The sequence below is a fragment of the Cannabis sativa genome, chromosome 6 (genome assembly GCF_029168945.1).
Source record: "Cannabis sativa cultivar Pink pepper isolate KNU-18-1 chromosome 6, ASM2916894v1, whole genome shotgun sequence".
Lineage (NCBI taxonomy): Eukaryota > Viridiplantae > Streptophyta > Magnoliopsida > Rosales > Cannabaceae > Cannabis > Cannabis sativa.
The window spans coordinates 4,234,325-4,254,859 of NC_083606.1; the positions used below are offsets into that span (position 1 = coordinate 4,234,325).

Genomic DNA, 20,535 nt, shown 5'->3' on the forward strand with positions numbered 1-20,535 from the left:
GATTTAGTACATGTCAAAGTTCGGGGAAAAAATTACTAATTAGCCTAAATAGCCTAAGTGATATACTCTAATTAATTAAATTATAAATATTTGATATTTACAGTACACTTAATTTTATTTAAATAAAAGACTAACAAGACTTTTAAGAGGAATATTTTTTTTTTATATTCATTAATCAAAAACACCGTCATGTAATATTTATTAAAATGTAAGGCTTGAACAAGTCTTCTCCCGAAGATCACTCTCTTATTCAATCAAGTCGTTCTAACAAACTCTAAGACAGAGTAAGAATAGATATGAAAAACACTAGAACCTAAATGAATAACTAGGTTCTCACAAAAAGAACTCTCTTCTCACAAATAAGAAAAAATGCAAAAAAAAAAAAATGAAAACTAGAAGAGTTGATCCGAATGGCTGCTCTCTAGGTTCTATTTATAGAACATAGAAACCCTAGAGACGGCCACAAATTCGAATTTACAACTGTACAAAATTTTTTTAAGAAAAACTTGATTTGCAACATCAGAAACGAATTCTGACACAGCAAATCAGACATAAAATGAAACTTGCCATAAACGAGTCTGATTTCGAAAAATGAATTCTTATTGTTCATCACCATTGTTGTTGTTGTGGTTGTCTTGTTTCATCTCCATTTTTGTTTTTTCTAAATTAAGCTAAAATTGTAACGTTTATTGGTATTTCAAATCATTATATATATTTCAAAATAAAAAAAAAAAAAATCATTAAATTTATTGTTGTGGGATAAAATTTCATAATGCCCAAAGAACTTGTAATGTATGTTACATCCAGCTATAAATATTTAATACTCAAAAAGACTAATAAGACTTTTAAGTTGAAAAATATTTTTTTATCTATTAATTAAAAATACTTTTATATTATATTTTAAGAATTTTTACACTATATAATGAAATTTCCAACCTTTTATAATATTGTGAGACGAATTTTGTTTCAAAAATACTAAGTATGTTTTATATTGTATACTGTATTAAATTTTTACTATTCCACGCTTGATTTTTAGTTATTTCATTGTTGTTTTAATTGTTTTGTTTTGTTGTTTTACAGTTATTTTATAAAAAGATAATATTTTTGTAACAAAAAAATCGTATGGCAGTAAAATTATATATTATTACTCAAAATCAAGTATTTTAATAAAAATCCCTATATTTTATTAAAATATATCTACTTTTGTGAGTGATTTGTCAAATATATCCTCACATTCTATTTAAGTCTAGCACATAATTTACATTAACTTAAGAGATATAATGAGAACATCATCTATAAAAGTTGATATATCTTAAAAAATATAGAAATAAAAATTAAAATTAAAACAAATAAAGTAAAATAGTATACAATATAACTTCTCTTTATTTTTATTTTGGGTCTCTAGATAGTGTGGCCCTAGGTATGAACTTAGCCCACCTATACCTAGGGTCGGTCTTGCCAAAAAGGCACAAATGGTCCATTTATTGTTGTATATTCTATAGAGTTATATCCTAGATAAAATGAACATCTCGGTGGAAGAGTTACATTCTAGATCATCCTAAATGAATGGCTTATGTATCTTAGATGGGATGACTCAAATATCTCGAACTGGATAACTCATATATCTCGGATGGGATGACTCATATATCTCGGACGGGATGACTCACATTTCTCAGAATGGATAAATCATTTATTTTGGATGGGATAACTCACATATCTCGAATTGGATGATTTACATATCTCAAATGAAATGACTCAGATATCTCAAACATGATGATTCAGATTATATAAAGGATAGTCGTCAAGATAAGTAATAACATTTCATAAATAATAATAGACACACATTAAAGAAAATTTATTGAGGGAAGAGAAAGATAAATAGAAGAGGTAGCATGAGAAAAACGGGGAGAGTCTTTTGGACCAGGGAGGAATCTATTATAAATAGGGGGTAAAAAGTTTCAAAGAAATACAAATTCTTGACTTTTTTTTAATTAATGAGAAACTATTTTTGGTCAAAGGACAAGACTATATAGTAAGACTTAGTAAAAGTTCCCTACCAGTACTTTTTCTAACCATTAATTTTAAATCGTATGGTTATTATGATATAAGGTGTATACTATTACGATAAGACTGTTTGTATATAATTAAAACTTTATACATTATAATAATATTTGAATCTTATTATTGATACTGTAAATTATTTAAAATTATCTAAATATTTATATGTAATCTTAAATAACTACAATGTATACAGTCTTTTAACAAAATAATAATAATAATTATACTAAAAACTTTTTAGGTGAAACATTTTTGCAAAAGTATTTATGTCAAACAAAAAATAATGAATTTGACCTTAAAATTTATTAATAAGAATTGTTCATATCACCTAACCTACTCTTATCCAATTTTGTCAAATCCATTTTTTAATACATATAACGTAGTCTTCAACTTAAAAATAATGAAGAATGAAAGGACATATATAAGTGACAGATAAATGTTAAGGATACTTATGTCAAACACTAATATATTATTATTAGTGTAATTTAATTTTAAATTATCTAATAATAATGCTTAAACTATATGTATAAAAAAGAGACCCGTCTCAAGCTAATTGGAGGGTTTTAATTTGAGCCAAAAAATTTAATTGGGTTTTTATAAGAATTATTTCAAAAAAATATATATATATATAAACAACAAAAAAAAAATTATAAAAATATGTTGTAAAGAATTTTAAATATTTTTTTGGGTTTTAAAATTTTATTTACGTAAAATATGGTATTTTGATGCATTTTTATATTGTATTCTTGTTATATTGTTGTTGATTTTTTGTTATTTGTATATTATTTTTATGTTATTTGAATATTATTGTTTTCATGTTACTTTAACGTAATTTTCTTGTAAGTATAATCTTTTCACAAAAGATAGTAATTTATGACATTGTCTCCTCTTTTATATGAAAAAATTTATAGGAAATTACATTACATACATATTTTAAATTGATGTCTTTAATTATTATCTTTTTTTCAAAATTTATTATGCTTACCATTTTTTTAATCATTCTACCAATTTTACCTTTATCACTTCGCGATAGTCTTCATTCTTTTTAAATTAAAATTTTTTCCAACTTTCTCACAAACCTACGCATCTATTTTCAAATAATACAAATCTATTTAATTGAGAGTGTGAGGATAATTTAGATACAACACTTATAAAAGAGTATATTTAAATTAAATTTTATTTAAAAATAAATTTGATGAATGTATAGCCTAAAAATTGAAAGCTCGGCCCTCCCTTACCTTGTGTCGGCAAAAGAGAAGTAGGTGAAAGATAAGAGAAGTTGACATTGAAAATGATAGGACACGTGTTCTATTATTATTGGATGAAAGTGGCTGTAGGTTTTTTTCATTAAAGCTTTTTATCACTTTGGTATGTACGTGGTATTATTCCTCACCTTCTCCCTCATCCCTCATTATCATATATTTAGGTTTATAGTGGCATAAGTGCCTAAAGTTTTATGTTTGTAAGGGGCATAAATTCAATGTTCCTTTTTAGCGACATAAGTACTTAATGTTTGTAAAACTGTAATTTTTCTCTAATTTTGTCAATACAGACTCTGATAATGTACTAAAAAAACTTATACAATACTATTTATAAAATCAAAATTTTTTATCATCTCCTTAATTATCAATTGATTTTATGATACGAAACCTCACATATACAATTCATTTTTCATTTTAAGCTATATTTTCACATTCTAACCATTTTCTAACTCTCGACTTTGACTTATAAAGTCTAAGTACTTATTTGGCACCAAAATTAAAAAACAGTTCTTTGTTTAGGTGTGTTGGTCATGTTTTTAGATAACAGTTTCAAAAAAAAATAATAATAAGTATTTTAAGAACAATAAGATGTTATTTTCTTTTTAAAATACAATTGTATATTTGTCAATATTTTTTTTTTTCATATTATCTCACATCATTTACTCATTTTCTCTCTCATCAATTTCTTTATCCTCACTCATTATCTTTCATATTATTTTTACAGGTCAATAAGGTTTAGTTCAGGTCTGGGACCTGGGACTGAGTCTAGGGTCCGGGGTCGAGGGTGGGAGTGGAGGTGGGGGGTCAAGAGCCGAGATCGAGTCCAACCTTGAGGGCTAAGGTTAGGGTCTAGAGTCAGGTCCAAGGTCTGAGGTCTAGTGTGGGGATCGAGGGTTGAGGTCAGGTCCAGGGTCCAAAACCAGGTCCAAGGTACGAGGTCTGCATCTAGAGTTTGGGTTTAGGGTTCTGGGATAGGGATAGGGGTTCAGGGGTAGAGGTTGGGGTTCGAGTCTAGGATCGAGGTCGAGACTGGGGTACAGGGTTTTGGGTTGGGGTTTGAGTTTTGAGGTCAGCTCTGAGCCTCCAAGACAAGAGTCCTAGTTTGAGTTTGGATCCATGCCTGAGGTTGTGTTTAGGGTTCGATCAGGGTCACGGTCGGTGTCGGGGTTGGGTTGAAGTCACTGGTTAGGGTCGGGTCAGGTTCGAGTTCGTCTCGGGATCTCAAAATATTGAAGTGTTTTTCTTTTCTTTTTTTTTTAAAAAAAAAATAAATCTAAAATATTTTTCATTCTCATTTCTAAAACTACAACCTTGAAAATAAAAAATAAAAAACAATGTCAAACAAGCCTTAAGATTTCAACCGTTCCTCATGTAAAAGGATGGATTGTTCGAACATGAATGTTTGGGAAGGATTGCCTTTGAAAAGCAAACTCACAAAAACAAAAACAAAAACAAAACATATAGTTATAAAATTTTGTACGACCATATTTTTGTAATTTTTGTATTGTTTTTGTTTATTTATAAAATTATCCCTAGATTGTGGCCAAAAGGCCCAAAACTTAAACTGTCTAGAAACAAACTGAACATTACAATTCGGAAAACATTGTTTCAACTCAAATATCAATATTATCAAAGACAATTAAAAAAAAAAAAAAAGAGTGAAGAACATATAAAATCCACAGCTACATGTTTCAAGGGAAGGAGAATGATCATGAATAAATTGAAATCTTATGACAGAGAATCATAATGCTCTTCTTGATTCAATTGGAACGAGCGAAGTTGCAGAAGAGGAAAAGATGTTCAACAGATTCACGCTCTTTATTACACATCGAGCAAAGATCATTATTGGTGATCTCGAGAGTCAAAAACAAATTGACTCTCGTGAAAGCGCATTTGAAAGAATACTCCACTATTATATTTATGAACTAATTTTCTAATACCAAACCTTTGATAATGTCAAATAAATGAAATGCACAATATGTTAAGTTTTCTTTTGTGGGCAATGGAACAATAACATATTTTTTGATGGGTATCTCTTAGTATTTGGGTGTCACATATTTTAATATATACAAAAGAAAAATTAGAATTATTTTTACATTTTCTCACTTTGTTGCTGTCTCCCACCTTAGTTGTACTTCTGTTAATTTTTTTCAATCTTATTGGTGATAGGTAATATAGTCATGAAAGACTTAACCAAGAAAAAGGAATCCCAATATAATGAAACTTAGTTACTTCACATCCTACAATCATAGGATCTTAGCTAGCATTAAGAAAAATAATATGGAATGTATATTTTTGTATGGTGAAAGTTATATAAGCAATAACATAAGATCTTCCAATTTAGTAATAGTAAAAGTTTTTGAAAATTGGCACTTCTATAAATTGTATCCTGATTCAAACCACATGCAACTAGTATAACCTTATAAATGAGTTGCATTTAAATGGTCCATTCCACACACATACAAGGCCCAATTTAACTATATTTCAAATCTGTCAAAACAATTCCTCTTTCACAATTGACAAAAAACATTATAAATTTGAATATTGTCTCAAAGAATTGTTAAGTCACAATTACATATTCTGTCCTCTTACAAATTACAAATTTAAATATTTAAATAAATATTGTCACAAAAATATTATTGTGACTAAAACATTACTTGTCACAATAATATAATTTAGTACATATAAACATTTGAGGAACATGATTTGATAGATATCAAAGTTGGGAAGCTTAATTTAGTACACAGACAATCATGAAATTAGTAAAATTAAATGAAATTAGATAAAAATTCTTAAATCAAATAATCTCAACAATTCATAAGATTTAATGATCATAAAAGTATAAGCCCATAATTTCAAACATGACAATAGAATATAGTGAATTTTATGCTAAAATTAATAAATATATAACAAAATTCATATAGTAAAATAATTAGCTATAGAAAATTAGAATAACTTAAACAATTAAAATATATTGTATTTAGGTTATGATTACAAAGAAGAGAGTGAAATATGCATGAAAGAGAGATAAAAACAACATATATCATATACATAAACAAATTCTTACAAAAGTTCATATGCACTTATACCTCTTTCCCTGGATCCTAATCAATTGGGTTCCAACAAATTTAGTACAACAAGTAGACACAAATTCACTATTATATATTTGCCTTTTTCCCTTTCAATTTTTCTCCCCTAGTTGACTTGCCTTTTGGGAATTTGTTAAAGAAATTGGCCCCAAAAAAAGAAAAGAATAAACCCACAATTTACCTAGTCTTCACACTTGATCATGATGATTATATTGGCTTAATCAAACTATATATGATCAGTGAGAAAGAAAAAAAAAAGAAGAAATAATTATAATAATTATAATAATAATTAAATAATTAAAACCCCTAAATGGCTTGTTCAGTGACAAGTCTTGCTCTTAAACTTTTCCTCAAGATTTTTCCTGCTGGGCTTTTTGGGATTTCTTCTATGAAGAATACCTTTGCAATTCTCTTGTAAAACACTACCTGTATTTTCAAAAATACCAAATATAAATTTAGTTACTAACATTTTCATAGCAAATGTATATACATTAATTATTTTTCATGGCAATAATATTTACCTGTTTTGAGATATATTGCTTGATATCTTCTTCACTGATTTTGGAACCATTTGATCTTACAACAAAGGCAACAGGAACCTCTCCTGCAGCTTCATCTTTCATTCTGAATAACAAAAATACCAAACAATTAATTTCTACTAATAAATTAATTAGTATGCATGCTTGTTAATACCTTTTTTTTTTTACTAAAATGTCACTTTTGTAAGTCACAATAAAAAAATATCTTGTTACTAATTAAAAATAAGTATATAAATATAAATGTAAAAAAACATTTAATTTAGTCGCAGCAAATTATAATTTATTATGACTTATTACTCTTAGCCATCAACTTTTTTTTGTGCTTCGATAGAATTTTAGTAATTAAATAAATGCTATGTTTATGTACAATACTTACGAAACAACAGCGGCATCGGAAATATTAGGATGGGCGATGAGCATGGATTCGAGCTCGGCCGGGGCTACTTGGAAGCCTTTGTATTTGATGAGTTCCTTTAAGCGATCGACAATGAAGAGTTCATCGTCGTTGTCAATGAACCCTATGTCACCGGTGTGGAGCCATCCAGCTTCATCAATGGTCCCCTTTGTGGCCTCAAAATCATTAATATAACCTGCACATTTTACAACCCACACACACCTATTCAATCAATATGACCGACACAACATACACAAAACTTTTCTCTTTCACAAAAAAATCATTGGTCCATGAAACAAAGCACATTTATTGGCATGTGCATTAATACCACATAGAGGTGGCATTTTAATGTTAGTTAACCATATTTAATAAAAATTATTTAAGATTTAATGTTTAATTGTATTAATAATGATATGACACTTTAGAGAGTCTTAAGCACTAATACTTTTTAGTATTTCTGTATTAATATTATTATTAATTAAGTTGAATAAATTATAATTTAAAAATAAATAAATATATACACTTTGTTTTGATTAAAATAGATAGCCTTGTTTGAAAATATACATTTCACTCGGTTTTGGTAGGTGAGTTATGCATTTTTGCTTAGCTAAAATTGAGGTCACTATAAGATTATTATTATTATTATTGTTTGCCAAAGGAAATGGTCACACATAAATTTATATTATAAGATAACTTTGAAGTTTTCAATTCGATATTTTTTTCCCCTCTAATTCTTATAAATATTAAATATATATATATACAATTAAAATAATTTTATGTTTATGACTATAGCTATATGTTCTTTCATAAATTTGTCCAAAATAATAATAATAATAACAATTAAGTGATAATACTAAAATAATAAAGTTAATTAAACATTTTTTTTTGTGTTGAACTGGTCTAATTTGGAATATAAATGGTAACCATGTCAGATCAAATATTTTATTTTATATTTGGCATGGTCTTAACATTAATAGTCAAATAAAACCAGTAATTAATATCTTAATTAGAATTAAAGTATCCCACAAATAACGTTTTCATAATAATAATAAAAAAATTAATTACCTTTCATAATTTGTTTCCCCCTAATGCAAATCTCCCCAGATTGGTTACGTGGAAGAGACGCGCCAGTATCAGGATCAACAATCTTCATCTCAGCGTTTCTAACGACTGTACCACACGCGCCGGATTTAATAGGAAAGGGTTCCTTTGCAAAGGCCAAGCACATCGATAGTACGGGTCCCGCCTCTGTCATACCATAGCCCTGTAATGTTTAAATCACAGACCAATGAACACCGTCTGTTATTCTCAAATTCGTCAACGTCAGGTCATAATAACATTTAGTAGTTAATGATGTCTTATATAGTTACAAAAAAGAAGTTGGTGATTCTTGGTACAACGGCTAAAGAAGAAAAAAAATAAAATAAAAAAGTAAGATCCAACACAATTCGTGCTAACCTTTTTTATTTATTTAATTTGTCACCTGAATTTTTATTTTATTAATATAATTAAAAGATTTTGTATTACTTAAAAGTATAATATTTTATTTTATTTTCTAATATATTATTTTTAACACTTTATTTTTATAATAATTGAGTAATAACCACTTTTAAAAATTATTAAATAATATATATTTTTTTAAAAAAAAACTAAAGTTCTTCATGAAAACAATTATTTATATATATTAAATAATTAATTTTTTTTATTTTATAATAAAAAAATAAAAAGAATGAATATATAAAAACTATCATATAATAATATTTTTTTTGACATTCTTTTTCACTCTAATTGTAAACACCCATTAAAAGATGTGGAAAATTCTTTAAAATATTTCTATTGAAAATGCTCTTTTAGTGTGTCGGGTCGGGTGTCCAACATGAAGATATGATATAATTAAGTATCATTATAATTTATAATAATAATACCAATAATTTTATCACATTTTATGGCAGTACTAGCTAAATATTACTGCTAGTTTCCTTTAATATTTCTTAATAATTTAAGTTAATATTATAAAAAAAATTTACTAATTATTCACAAAATATTATCTAACGCTCAATCAAATAGTAGGTGTGTCTGTGTCAATCTTACCACAATTTTTTTAATATATAAATTAAAATAATAATCATTGCAAATTCTTGATGACTTGGCCAAACAATAGTTCATTTTTGGTCAAAATCGTATCTTTTCTAAGTTATTTTGGAATTTACTTAGTGGCACTAAATAATGATTAATATTATTATTAAAATCAACGTAGGACGGCACTTAGGTATATATAATTATAGTTCCTATCAAACAAGTTGACCATTTACGTAGTCAAAAAATAACATGACTTTTGTCCTAAGTCCAAAAACAAAAAAGTCATATATATCAACAAAAACACACGTTAATTTCACCAAATTAGTGACGTGGAGTTAGTAAAGTATAGTTAGAATTAGATATAATTAAAAATAAATGCATAATTAATTGACTAATTAATTACCTGTCCAAGTTTAGCATGAGGAAGTTTTTCCTTTACGGCTTCTTCAAGCTCCTTACCCATCGGGGCCCCACCCGACATGACGGTCCGAATCGACGACAAGTCGTACCGATGAAGATCGGGACACTTGGCAACCGATAGAACGATCGGCGGAACGAACGGTGCGATTGTCACCTTAAATTTCTCAATCAACTCAAGCAATTTATTAATCTCAAATTTTTGCATGATCAAAATAGCCGCCCCGACCCGAAGTCCACACAATAAAATGGAATTAAGGGAATAAATATGAAAAAGAGGCAAAACGCATAGAATGACGTCGTTTTGATGAAAGTACAAATTTGGATTATCACCGTCCACTTGCTGAGCGACACTTGTCACCAAACCTTTATGAGTCAACATCACACCTTTTGGAAGACCAGTCGTTCCAGATGAATAAGGTAACGCAACGACGTCGTCTGGGTGAATCTTAACAGCTGGAATCTCGCTTTCGTCAGCTTGCGTCAGCAACGAGAAATGTAAACACTCACTCTCGATTGGTGGCGCGTCGATACACATCACCTTCACACCACCGCCATTTTCATTACTGGTAAAATCCTTAACCTTATCGATATAGCCAGATAAGGTTATAACAAGCTTAGTTTTCGACGCCGCCGCTTGTTTAGCCACCTCCGCCGGAGTATAGAACGGATTGGCGGTAGTGATTATAGCTCCGATGTAAGAAGCGGCGAGAAAAGAGTAAACGAATTCAGGACTGTTCTGGAGTAAAAGCATGATGACGTCACCTTGTTTGATTCCGATCTTGTCAAGACCGGCGGCGACTTTTCTGGAGGTGAGATCGACGTCGGCGTAGGTGATGGTTTCTCCGGTGGCGCCGTTGATTAGACATGGACGGTCTTTGAATTGAGAAATGTTTTCGAAGCAATAGGAGTGGAGTGGGAGGTGGTTTGGGATGTAAATGTCTGGAAGTTTTGATCGGAAAATGAATTCTTCTTCGAGATCTTGTTTGTTGTTGTTGTTGATGTTCTCCATTTTTGAGTTTTTTGTTTGGTTACTAAGAAAATGAGAGAGAAAAAAAAAATAATATAAGAGAGAGTTAGGATTAAATTAGATAGAGTGATCAAAGAAAGTGAGAATTGGGTAGGTTTTTTTTTTTTTTACGAAAAAACCTTCCCTAATTTTTCAGATTATGAATTTTGGTTTAAATATACACTTTGGTGGTCTTGGTAGATGGGTGGACTATGCAAGGACTGTTTTGGTATTTTGAGGTTTTTTAAGGATAGAATTGTCTATTTGGGTCAAGGTTTACCCGTTACATTTTTGTTTATCTTACTTGACTGTCACCTTTAATGGTATAGAATCCAATTATTCAATGCCACGTGTATGACAAAATTGTATTAATTTATTGAGAAACAAAAAATCTAATAACATTTGTTAAAAAAAATGTAATAACATTAATTGATTTATTTTGTAATAATGAAATTATAAGAGATTTGATTTTTTTTTTTGACAAAGTGATTAGAATTATGAATTTACGACTTTCACGTTCATCACCAGCGCTAGAACCTCCTCATCGTCTAACCGCAGAGCCTGCTTTGTCAACCATGGGCCGCTAAAATCTTAGAACACATTTAGATAAGAATGATAGATAAGGTGCCTCTTAACATAACCCTTTCTTCTTTAGCAAAATAGCATTGTTATTGAGTATGTTTAGCACATTTAAATATGTTACCTTGCGATTGATTATCGATATTCTCTAAAAGCTATTTCAATACTTAATTGGACCAATAAAAGTATTAACACATAAGAAAATGTTATGTATTACTGATGCATTTTAATATTTCTCATAGCAAAATGCTAAAATTATGGATAATGTAATAGAAGAGTGGGAGTGAGACCTATTTTTTTTCTCTAATTTTTATATATAAATGAATTTCAAAAAATAATTAAAGCATTGTGTGATATTATTATTTTTATTTATGTAAATATAATTGAAAAGCAAGAGAAATAAAAGAATTAAATCCATAAATTAAAAGATAAGAATGATGACTTGTTGGTGTAAAGAAGGTTAAGTGGAAGCGGGTGTAGGTGATTATAACTTTTGGTGGTTGGTGAGGGATATTGTGAGGGTGGTGGGAAGAATTGGAGGGGAATGGGTGAGGTGGGGCTCACCGTACAGGTTTGACCGAAAGCCACAAAGTAGTTGCCACGTAAGACCGCTTACCTAACACAAAGGGAAGGAGTTTCACTACTGTTTTAAGTAACTTTACTAATTGTAGGGAGTAGATGACAACACTCACCTACTACATCTTCACCGGACCTAATAGGCGCGTGTTCATGACGTACTCCTTTCGTCACATTCTCATTCTCACCCAATTTGACTTTTGCCCTTTCCTCCATTAAATTCATATTAATAAATTTTGGATTTTTTTTTTAAAAAAAAATTGAAAATGTATTTTTGTTAAAACACGTGTTCATTGTCACAGCCATCAACAAAATAGCAAAAAAAAAAAAAAATTATCATAATCAATCTTTAATAATTGGATTTTTTTGCTAGAACTAGAAGTGAGTGTACATATTTATTGATTTTTTTTTTATTATTTGTACTGATTTTTTTGGGATCATATGTATTCATTTTTAAGTTATGTATATTTATTATATTTAAGTAAATATGAATGAAAATGAAAATAATTATTGTTCTTTTTTTAAAAAAAAAAAATTAAAATAATTATTAAAATTTCTATTTAAGAATACACATTTTAAGAATAATTTTTAAATTATAATAATTATATGTTTTTTAAGTCCCGTATTATAAATATTTTAATTTTTTTTTGTAGTGTAACTCTATTTAGTTATAACCTCTTAATTTTTACGATATGTATATATGTTTTTATGATTATGTATGTTTATTTTATTTTAAATAATGAGGAAATATCAATATAGGCCATTAAAATTTTATTAGGGCTGCACATTTGGGCGAGTATTATGTTTTGGGGACATTTTTCATCTTTTGGGTAGGGGTGTTCATTGGATCACATTCAATGGATTTGGACCAATCCAATCTAATCCAATTATTTATTGGATATTGGATTTTTCCATCCGATCCAATCCAATTGAATTGAGTCATCCGATCCGGTCCGATCCAATGGATGTATTGGATTGGATCGATTCCATCCATTGGATGCTTTAACTGGTTTTTTATTAGATTGGATTGGATCCATCCAATGGATCCCATAGATGAATCCAATCCATTTTAACCACTATTTAAGCTAATTTCATTGAAAAAAAATATATATGAAAAAATATAATTTAAAACATAATAATCTAACATAGATAATAAAATAATATATAAAATAATTAAATATATAAAATTATAAATATTAAATATGATTGGATGGACATTGGATGATATTGGATTGGATTGGATCGGTTATCCATTGGATCGGATGTCTCATCCAACATAACATCCGATCCAATTGGATTTTTAAAATTTGCATCCGATCCGATCCAATTATAATTGGATATCCGATTCTATTGGATCGGTTGGGATTGGATCGGTCGGTTGGAATTGGATTGGATGACTTTCTGCACACTCCTACTTTTGGGTATTGAAAAATTAATATTGAACCCGCCCATATATGAATCAAGTTTGATTAGGTTCGGGTACAGGTTGATTGGGTAGGGTTGATTAGGTTTTGGGCGCGTACTAGTGAGACAACCGGGTTTGGACCTTCCATAATGATAATGGGCTGCTTTTTTTTTTTTTTTTTTTGTGGGGGTTAACTCGATTTTGGGCTAGTACGAGTGGAGTTGATAATTGGTTCTACTTGAATTATAAATTTATATATATATGCAACACTTCTCAAAAAAATTGATAGTTTTCAAAAATAATTTAAACAAATAAAGCAAAAATAAACTAACAAAGTGGTTTTGTTCTTTTTTTTTTTTATTTTATTTTTGAATAATTAGTTTATTTTTATTATATGGTGTGCATGTAAAAATAAAAAAGATTTTATTTGAAAAGTGATATGGTGAATCTACTTTATAGTGGAAGTGTGGGGGTGAGAGGCCCATAAAGTTAATCAAAGATTGAGTATATTAATCATGAGTGCAAAAATAATAAATTTTGACATGTTTGGTGTGAAAGTTAATGTAAAATTATTTCAAAAGAAAGAAATAAACATAAAAAGTTAATGTGAAAGTGTGGAAGTATTAATAAAAAAATGTATCAAGTCAATTTGGTTAAATAATGAATTATATATGAATTTTAGACATGTTTGGTGCCTAAAACTTAAGTATAATTTTAGACATATTTGGTGTCTAAATAATTTTGATATACTTAGTATTAAAATTTATAAGAAATCGAAAAAGTGTGAAAATTAATCTTCTATGATTTAATTTTTAATCTAAGAGAATTTTTATTCTTGTGTCTTTTTCAAGAGATGATAATAATAACAGTCTTATTCCTACTCCAATTGATAATGCTCTCATTGCTTATGAATATATTGCTCTTGAAATTGAAGATAACGAGGGTCTTATTATTGATGAACGATCTATTATTGACAAGGGGCCTATTATTGAAGAAGAACTTATTATTGATGAGGGTCCTGTTATCAGAGAAATTCCAGTTGTGGAAGAAGTCATTCAAAATAATGATAAACAAATAGAAGTTATTCTAGAAGCACTTCCTAAGAAGATCTTAAGGACAAAAGAATTCAACAAGGTGTTATAATAATTTTGTTTACCTTGAAGAAGGAGAATATGATATTGGCCATTTTGTGGATCCTGTCACTTATAGTGAAGCACTTAATAGTTCACAATCTTTAAAATAGATAAAAACTATATATCTGGAGTTAGTTATATTATCTGATGGTTTTAAACCAATAAGTTGCAAGTAGATTTTAAGAACTAAAAAAGATAATAAGGGACAAATTATTAAAATGTATAAAGTACGCTTAGGGGCAAAGGCTTTACGCAAAGAGAAGGTATTGATTATACCATAACTTTCTCGTTTGTTTCCACTAAAGATTCATTCTGAATTATTATGACTTTAGTTGCGCACTTTGATTTAAAGTTGCATAAAATGGATGTAAAAAACTACTTTTCTGAATGAAAAATTGAGAGAGCAAGTTTACTTGTTTCAACCTTAAGGCTTCAAGGAAAATGTAAATGACAATTTGTTTGGTCTCAAACAGGTATCTCGCCAATCGTATTTGAAGTTTGTTAAGGTTGTGACATCGTTTAGTTTTAATAGAGAACAAGTTTAACCAGTGTATTTATATGAAGATCAGTGGGAGTCGTTATATTTCTCTCGTCCTTAATGTGCACGACATTTTACTTCCCAGCAGTGATTTGCCATTACTATATGAGACCAAAAAATTTTTATCTACCAACTTTGATATGAAGGATCTTGGATAGGCATCTTTTGTTCTGGAGATTGAGATTCATTGTGATAAAAATCAAAAAGTTTTTGGCTTATCTCAAGAAGTTTACATTAATTGTGTGCACAAAAGGTTCAACATGAATTTATATAAGGTTGGTGTTGTTCCTATTCTAAAAGGGGAAAAATTTACTATGTAACAATGTCCTAAGGATGACCTGGAAAGAGAAGCAATGAAAAATATTTCATATGCAAGTGTAGTAGGGATTTTGATGTATGTGCTTAGGTTTGCATTAGACCTGATATTGCTTTTATAGTCAATATTCTTGGGAGATATTTATTTGATCATGATCATTGGGTTGTAGCCAAGAAAGTCATGGGATATTTTCAAAGAACTAAAAGTTTTATGCTTGTGTGTAGACATGTCGACAATCTTTGAGTTATTGGTTATTCAGAATCAAATTTTAGTAGTTGTGTAGATGATTTAAAGTCAACTTCTCACTATATTTTTACTTTGGTTGGTGCAACTATTTCTTAAAAAAATATTAAATAGACTTTAATCACATCATCTAATTTGTATGTTGAGTTTTTCGCATGTTATGGGGCATCTCTGCAAGTTTTGTGGTTAAAAAATTTGATTTTAGAGATACGACTGGTTTATTCTATTTCATCTTCTATACTAATCTATTGTGATAATAGTACTGTTGCTTTCTTTTCAACGAATAATGAGATTAGTAGTGCTTCCAATACAAATGGAAGTAAAGTATCTCATTGTTAGATACTTGGTCAATGAGATATTGTGATAGAATATTGCAAGACAAAGTCGATTTTCGCAGATTCTCTAACCAAAGGATTAAGTGTCATGCTGTATAATAAATATGTTGTTGATATAAGCAGTTCTTTTGGGTTAGTAGGAGTTTCTTGTTCTATCATTTAAGATTATATTTATGTGTAATTTACTTGTTAATGTTATGAATTACTTGGTTTGTTTTGTGGGCCAATAATTTTTTATTATTAGATGTTTATACTTTTAATTATGTTGTTATATTCTCGAGAATGACTGAATTGAAAGCATATATATATTTCATATCTTGTTATGATTATTATTTTTTAAGTTTATTTGCTTAAGGACAATAATATTTTGTTGGCCTAATTTTTTAATCATGTTTAGTGACACTGACTTATTTATTAAGTAGTGTATAATAAATTTCACTAGCTTATTTATTAAGCATCACATAACTAGTGAAATTGAGGACTGATAAGAATATCATGTTATTTTAAATTGATCGCATGTTGAACATAATATCTTACCCCCATACTAGACTTATTGATCATGTCGATTTAATACTTCGGTATTTGTGATTATGAATGTCTTTTGTTGATTTAAAAAATAATATGATTGTCATAGTTCAATATCAAAGGATATATTGAGATGCTATCAAAAAATTATCATTTTTGAAGTGGCCACAAATATTTTTCTGTTGTTCAATCTATGAGTCGTTTTCAAACAAAATTATTTTGATATATACTATATGTATTAAAATTAATATGTAGCCTAAATGAGAGAATTTTAGACTTCTTATTTGGGCTACATTAACTTTTATTAGTTTTAATATAATATGGGTTGAATAAATAGTTTTTTGTTGTGTCAGCTCATATTGTTAGTGATCAATAGTTAATGGGCTTAGTATCTATGTGTGGAAAGTTTAGTTGAAGCAGAAGTGTGTACTTTTCTAACTAATTAAAGTCTTTGATGAGCAGATTCAATCTAACTAAGATTATGTAAGACTTATTCTTAACTCTATAAATATATCGTCACATCATAATTCTATACTTTTGATAATCAGAAAAATAAAATTACTTCTGATTTAGAAATCTAGGGAGAAAGACTTGATTGATAGTATTATACTATTAAATTACGATATTTACTATGAATCAATCAAATATATATACCTAATTATTAGGGGAATTACCCCGTATACTATTTTTTTTAACTTTTTTTTTTTTTATTTTCAAATTTACGGTTTGAGTTTCTAAAGTGTTTGCAACGCTAATTGCAATAGGGACTGTACGATTTTTCGTTGCAATTTAGATTGCAGCGCTAGTTGCAATAGGGGTTTTTATGTAGAATTTCGTAAAAATGCTAAAAAAACTATTTTAAAGTTTAAAAATGAAAAAATCCTTAATTATTATCTATTGGGATTTTTTCTATAATAAACTGAAAATGGAAAAAATTTACATTTATGACCTACATAGAGAAAATAAACAAAAATAGAAACTAAAAGTTGTTATTTACAAAAATACCTGCCAAAAAAAAAAACAGAGGGAATCCTCCTTCTTCGTGACCCAGCTGTAGGACCCTAACAACCATTTTCAACCATTTTCATTTCAAAACTAGGAAAATCATATCTAAAAAAATGTAGATCTCAAAGAAAAACTACTCAGATCCCGAAAATCCAAATACAAAAAGGGAAAAAAAATTATCCAACCTCCATTGTTGTACAAAAAAAAAAAAAAAACTCAAAAACAACATTCAGTCAAAAGCCCAACGCGTTCAGAGGAGAAGAATCGAAGAGAAGGAGATCTGTAATCATTGAAACTCACCCATGATTGAATCAGAGAAATAATTGAAGGTAATACAATTTCTTCATGAACATCTTCTAATCTTTTATTCTACATAAATGAGAATTTGTTATTAATTGAGGAAAACTGGAATAAATTGAAATAATAATAAAATATTGGTGAATTTGAACAAAAAAACAACAACGGTTTGCATAAAACAAATATTAATGCATATAATTATATGCTACAGAGTTTTAATATGCAAACAGTTGTTTATAAGTTGTTTTCCAGTAAAATAATGGTTGTTTGGGATCTGCAAACGAGAAATGATGAATCTATTCTTATTAATTACTGAATGCTTTAAAATAGTTGTTTAATAGTTGATTTGACAGATTAAAATAGTCGTCCAGATCAAAATGTTATCTGCAAATGTTGTTGTTAGAAAGAGTTGTTTTGCCAGATTGAAATAGTTGTTTGCAACTTCTGAAATTGAAACAAATAAATAATTTACATTATTTCAGGATACGGAACCATTACAAATTTTGGTACAGAGCAATGGGCATTGGGATGACAACAACTCGACACGTGCATTTGCGGCAATCCGGAAACAACCCTAAGAACAACTTCCAAGCAACAACTATCTGCGCACACAATTGGATCAGTTCAAGACGATACATTTTTTCTAGGAACAGGGACCGTGACATCATAATCAACCATACAACAACCAGAAAACAACAAAGAAAAAACTACAGCAATAGATTAATATAAAAACAACTAAAAAATAACTCAATAACAACACAAAAATAACATCAACAAAAATACATAAAAGAAATACAAAAAGAATGACAGAATACATAAAACCGTCATGATAAACAAGTAAAACATTGACAAAAAAAAAAAAAACAAAATAGTTACTGTAAAAACAAACTCAATAAAATGATAAATTTGTAGGAGGTTTCTTAGAAATTTTAGAAATTTTTTTAGCTGGGGAAGGTAACTTCGAACCCGACTATGTAGTGGCCATTTATAGAAGAAGAGAAGACAATGTGGGAGGAACAACTTACAGAGCTTATGGAAGATAATGGAGATAGTGACATAGATGAGAGGTTGAAAAATCATGGGTTAGGGCTTTGGACGGGATGATCGTGGGTTGTGGTAATGAAGAACCAAGGAAAGAGAAACAGAAAATAAAAAACAAAAAAACAAAACAGAAAAAGAAAGGAGGAGTTATGGAAGTGGTGGAGTGTAAGAAGAGAGAAAACCATGACATAAGCATAGGGATAGGTATATTTGTAATTATGAAACTTTTGAAAATGTAAAATTGAAAAATAAAACTTATATAAAAGTTTAAATAACCCAGCATTGACAAAAAAGTAAAAAAAAGATAAAAAAGGACACCAAGTGTAAAAATCTCTTATCTATTATTATTGTGTTCAAATAATCTTTAATTATACATTATACATTATACATTATACATATATAGTATCATTTGGTTGATTTTTGGGTGTGCATGCAGCTTCGAAAAAGTTAGATATACACACATGAGTCCACACGACCTTTAGTTATGGGTCACTCTTAAACAGCTACTCCACCCCAAGACTTGGTCTTTAATTTATATCATGACTTTCAATATCATTTTTATATCTATACATATAATTATTTAGAGACCTTCGAAGTGGGAAGAAGGTTTTGTTTTTATTCCCCAAAGAAACAAAACTTGTTATTATTATTATTTTCTTTAAAAAAAAAACTTATTATTATTTTTTTTAAAAAAAAAAATGTTTTGAATTTTGGTCACCAAAACTTAGGTGTTTGATATTACGTGCTGGCTTTAATTTTTATTATTAAATAATATTATGTATTGCTCGTTTGCGGCGTTTAAAAAATAATTTTTTTTCTTCTATTTATTATTACCAATATTATTCCAAATAACTTATAAGGTGATTCTACAATGTACCCCTTTAAAAGAAATGTACTAATGCACTCTTGAACTATTTCACTATCCAGAAAAAAAAATTAGTTTAATTTTTTTTTTATATATTTATGTACGTTATAACTATTTAAGATAACTACAAAATTTTAAGAAATTCAGAATAATTTACAATATAGAAAATAATGTTCAAACAGTTTATTTTACACGCGTATAAAATAAAATAGTCACGCATGTAACACACTGTTTGAACATATTTTCGACGTGTTAAACTTTTTCAAATTTTTTAAAATTTTGCAAAAGTCTTAAATAACTATAAAGTACATGACCATGAGAAAAAATTTGACTAAAAAATTATTTCAGGTGCTAAAACAAATAAGGGTGCATCAATGTATTTATTTTTAGGGGGTGCATTGTAGAATTTTCCTAACTTATATATACAAATAATATTTGCTTGGCGTGGGTTTCATGATGCTCTCCCTACGTATGTCGGGCTTCAGAAAAGGAAAGTGTTTGATCATACTAATTGTCCAATATGTGGTTTCAGTGTGGATTCAAACAGTCATGTTGTGTTCCTATGTCGTGGTTTTAAGAAAATTTGGAAGGAATTGCGTGTTTCTATGCTGAATAACCTCTCTATGGATATCTCATTCAAACAAATAGTTCTGAAGGCTTCGGAGATACTATCTAGATCTGAGTACGAATTGTTCCTAGTTGCGGCTTGGTATATTTGGAGTGAAAGGAACCAAATTGTCCATGGTCGCAAAGCCAACCCTTCTGATGTTGTGGTCTCACAAATCTTTAAGTTATTTAATGAGTACAGTTAATGTTCGAGGCATAATGTT

At 28.8% G+C, this 20,535-nt stretch overlaps 1 protein-coding gene across 1 annotated transcript; it reads right to left on the bottom strand.

Moving 5' to 3' along the window:
- Positions 1-6,343: 6,343 nt before the first annotated feature.
- LOC115725019 (4-coumarate--CoA ligase CCL1) lies at positions 6,344-10,992 on the bottom strand. The gene is made up of 5 exons (XM_030654419.2): positions 9,825-10,992; positions 8,408-8,606; positions 7,325-7,538; positions 6,931-7,033; positions 6,344-6,835 (listed from the first exon to the last, which is right to left on the bottom strand). The coding sequence occupies exons 1-5, from the start codon at positions 10,848-10,850 to the stop codon at positions 6,716-6,718; spliced, it is 1,662 nt and encodes a 553-aa protein (XP_030510279.1). The 5' UTR covers positions 10,851-10,992; the 3' UTR covers positions 6,344-6,715.
- Positions 10,993-20,535: the final 9,543 nt, after the last annotated feature.